At 31.7% G+C, this 4,248-nt stretch overlaps 1 protein-coding gene across 1 annotated transcript in view; it reads left to right on the top strand.

Moving 5' to 3' along the window:
• Window positions 1-3,998, top strand: part of COPS2 (COP9 signalosome subunit 2) — a 73,755-nt gene extending 69,757 nt beyond the window's left edge. The window contains exons 9-12 of the mRNA XM_012649148.1: window positions 426-523; window positions 1,720-1,802; window positions 2,515-2,573; window positions 3,253-3,998. Coding sequence (XP_012504602.1) covers window positions 426-523; window positions 1,720-1,802; window positions 2,515-2,573; window positions 3,253-3,397 — 385 coding nt within the window. The 3' untranslated portion in view covers window positions 3,398-3,998. The remainder of the gene's footprint in view (window positions 1-425; window positions 524-1,719; window positions 1,803-2,514; window positions 2,574-3,252) is intronic.
• The last annotated feature ends 250 nt before the right edge of the window (window positions 3,999-4,248 follow it).

Below are 4,248 nucleotides of genomic sequence, written 5' to 3'. Positions count from 1 at the left end.
TCGCTTGAGGCCAGGAGTTCGAGACTGGCAGAGCAACACAGCAAGATCCCATCTCCACAAAAAATTTAAAAATTAGCCGGATGTGGTAGCGCGTGCCTATCATTCTGGCTTCTCAGGAGGCTGAGGCAGGAGGATCCCTTGAGCCCAGAAATTCAAGGCTACAGTGAGCGATGAGCACGCTACTGTATTCCAGCCTGGGTGACAGAGTAAGACCCTGTCTCAAAGGAAAAAAAAAAAAAGGCATTAAAAAAGACATTTATTTTTTGGCAGAAGGATATATGTATGTTTAACTGAATTCTATGACAACTATATAATTTAGATTTTTTGCATATGAAAATTGAGAAACACACTCTTCGGGTTATCTCATTTTTAATACATGACTTCTTCATGTTTGACAAAATTTATACTTTTTGTTTTTCTGTTAGTGCCTATCAGAATAATGACATCACTGAATTTGAAAAAATTCTGAAAACAAATCACAGCAACATCATGGATGATCCTTTCATAAGAGAACACATTGAAGGTATACTCTTTCTGCTGACTACATTCTATTACTTTCTTTGCCAGTGTCAAATACTTGTTAATGGAGCTGCTTGGAATTAAGCCATTTTTGTTCTGTTTATTGCAAAGAGTAGAAATGTTTCTAAATGCTGTCATGGAATAGTATACTCTTTAAAATTATAAAGTTGTTTTAAAGAAATCATTAGCCAATTTCACATTACCATAATCAAGTTCTTTTATATGTTATTTTGTTTAAGGTTACTGTCCTTTTTACCTTTTTATTCTAATTTAGATATCGTTGCATGTTTATTATTGATGCTTAGGTTCTAAGTTAATTTTCAGGGTTTATTTTTGACAAATAACAAAAGCTTTGAAAATATTCTGCTATAGATAATACTGAGATGTATTTCCTACAAAAGGTAAGATAATGTTGGGAAGGTTTCATACCAGTAAGTGAATGAGATTTTTAATAAGTTCGGTTGAATTCCCAAAGATGAAAATCATCCCTTTGTTCTGGGACCTCTTTTATATTAATAGCTCCATTGCTGCCATCTATTAGGGAGCTTTTTGAAGGTTTTTAAATGGCCATTTGGAACTAAATTTCAGATGTATCAGGAAAATCTGAGGAATACTTCAGAAGTAATATTCCTCACTTTCTCTTTCATTTAAGACATTTTTAAAGTTCTTATATGAACCTACTAGTATAAACTCACTATGCTATACTTTGCAGGTACATAAAAATGTAAAGGCTTTGTCCATGAACTGCAATCTGGTTTTAAAAAATTAGACAATTATATGTGAAGAAACTGGAGGAAATTGTGAAAGCATTATGTAAAATATAGATTTCGAGAGAGCATAAAAACAAGGAATTTGGCTGGTATAAATTAGAGTTTCTTGAAAGATGTTAACTGCTGAAAAATAATGGGCAAGGGAATAGTATTGAGAAGGCAAGAGGATATTTTAGTACAGTCAAAACATGAACAAAATTAAGGAGGCAGGAACAAGTTATGGGAGAGGCAGCCATTGATCATACTGTATATCCATTGGACCCAAATATTTTAAAATCTAAGCAATTCATGTTCTTGCCAAGCAGAAAGATGTGTTTTGAAAAGAAATGATATATAGTTAATAGGATTTAGGAGTATATAATGATTCATAAAGATACCATACAAACTGTTAAATACAAATATATTATCATTATTTTGTCTTTTCTTTCAGAGCTTTTGCGAAACATCAGAACACAAGTGCTCATAAAATTAATTAAGCCTTACACGAGAATACATATTCCTTTTATTTCTAAGGTACTTACATTCATGGATTTTAATGATGTTTATAATTTATAGTTATAAATGTAGTATACCTAGCTTCCATTTAAAAAATAACTTGGTATTAATATCTTATAATAATACATTTTAAAAACTAAGCATAACTTAAGGGCTTTACTTTTTTGTTGTTTTTTGAAAAAACAGGATCTCTAGACCCTGTCTCCTAGACAGGGCCTTTCTATGTTGCCCAGGCTGGAGTGCAGTGGCTGTTTATGGTACAATCATAGCATACTACAGCCTCAAACTCCCGACCTTGTGCACTCCTCCCCAGTGACCTGAGTCTGGGATTCGTCTTTACTTTTAATGTGAATTTTTCTGTGTTTTCTTGGCTAAATTAACAGAAACGAGCTTTAACATTGTAACAAAGAAATTGGGAATCACTAAATTCCTTTTAAAAGTTCTTTCAGTCTCAGAAAATTGTAGCAGAGAATAGTAGTTAAAATATAATACTGATTAAGGATCAACCTCAATCACAATAAAATTATGGCAGGAATATACTTCACAAATTACAAAGTTAAATCTTTACCAGATCTATGTTCTCAGATATTTTGAAGTAATAATGAAATTTGTTTAAAAAATCTTCTTTTTACTAATTTTCCTTTAAGCAATAGAAATGAATTTAAATTAGAATGACTATATAAAATATTGAAGTTAAATAGTAGAATTTATAACAAGTCTTTTGTCTTAGGAGTTAAACATAGATGTAGCTGATGTGGAGAGCTTGCTGGTGCAGTGCATATTAGATAAGTAAGTACTTTCCTATTTTTTAGTCAGATGTCTGGGAACATAAATTTTGAATAATGGTGATACAAGTAATAATTGAATAGTTGAATTCATGATTTTTTATAAAAAGCATAAGAGATATGTGTGTGTAATGGTTTTTGGTAAATGAATGAACATATTAAATACATGGGTCTGAAAAAGTTTTAAGTGGTTTTTCAGAAGGATTTCTCATTCATTGTATGACTTATATACAGCTAAAGAATTATTTAATGAATTTAAATTTAGTTTTTAAATAGTATTTTCGTATCTTTTTAATAGGGTATGTGGTACATAACTGTTTTGAAATTATATCTTTTTTATTTATTAGTCAACTCATAATGAATACCATGAAATTATGTCTTTATCTTAAAGTCAGTACAGTATTTAAAGCTTCACAAATAACATTTGCCTTTGATTAACTGGATAAGTCTATGCCCAGTGGTTCTTTCAGTAAAACTGGTAAAAGGTAGCTGAAATCTAGTTTCTTTTTAGAGTTTGAATAAGGAAGTGAAGTTATAACTAACACTGAACTCACTCATTTAATGTAGGCAGCAGTTTTTTCTTTTGCATTTTTTGATATTATATTTTACGAAACATTAGTCCAGAAACTATGCTTAGTGGAAATCATTTGTAGACACATCTTATTTTATTTATTTATTTCCAGCACTATTCATGGCCGAATTGATCAAGTCAACCAGCTCCTTGAACTGGATCATCAGAAGAGGGGTGGTGCACGATATACTGCACTAGATAAATGGACCAACCAACTAAATTCTCTCAACCAGGCTGTAGTCAGTAAACTGGCTTAACAAAGAACAAGTTTTTTCAGACGTCCTTAAGGCAACAGTGCAGAGATGTAATCCTTAAAAGAACTGGGAATGGCAAAACTACTGTCGGTTGATGTGTCCTGAAAATTATTGGAGTTATGGCAGAAGTGCTTTTTTGATCAACTGGTTTGTGTTTTGCTGCTGCATTTATCCCAAGAAAAACAGCTTTAATCTCCAGAAGAAAACCAAAATACCATGGGATTTATGCTGTATTGACATCTTGCCCTAAAAAACATCATAGTAATTTGTCATGGGCAACATGACCAGAGAGAAGATTTTTGTCATGATTTTAAATACACTGACACGCTACTGTTGGTTAAATTTAAACATGTTTTACCTGCAGAAATTCTCTCACAAATAACCTGCAATAACTTGAAATGCATACCCTTTTGAACACTTCCTTTTCTCATGTATAAATTAAAATGTTTGCTGCATTTTGCAAAATGTCAATTCTCCAGAAATGTGTCCGTATATTTCTGTACCTGCAGTGTAGTAAAGGTTTAGATGAAACCCCATAATTATAGTGGCATACTGTCACTTAGGTTTCAAGCAGCAAAATAAACAGTGCAGCTCAGAAATTGTAGTTTGGTTCTTGATGTGTTTTTATTACATTTGGGGTTGTTGTTTTATTTTTTAGAACCTTAGAAATTTCAAATTATTTTATCTTCAGTTAGTGATTTTAAAAGCCTGGGGGCAAATAAGTTGGTTATTTGCTTTCAAGTTTTTAAAAGTAGTCTTTATTGATAAAGTAAGGAGAACTACTTTCTAACAAAACACTTGCATAGTACTTATTGACAGTGATGCTTTAAAGGAATAAAGTTCTTTTTTTTTTA

This window comes from Propithecus coquereli, unplaced genomic scaffold, assembly GCF_000956105.1.
Source record: "Propithecus coquereli isolate 6110/MARCELLA unplaced genomic scaffold, Pcoq_1.0 Scaffold3, whole genome shotgun sequence".
NCBI classification, from domain to species: Eukaryota; Metazoa; Chordata; class Mammalia; order Primates; family Indriidae; genus Propithecus; species Propithecus coquereli.
This window is presented reverse-complemented; position numbering and strand designations above follow the sequence as displayed.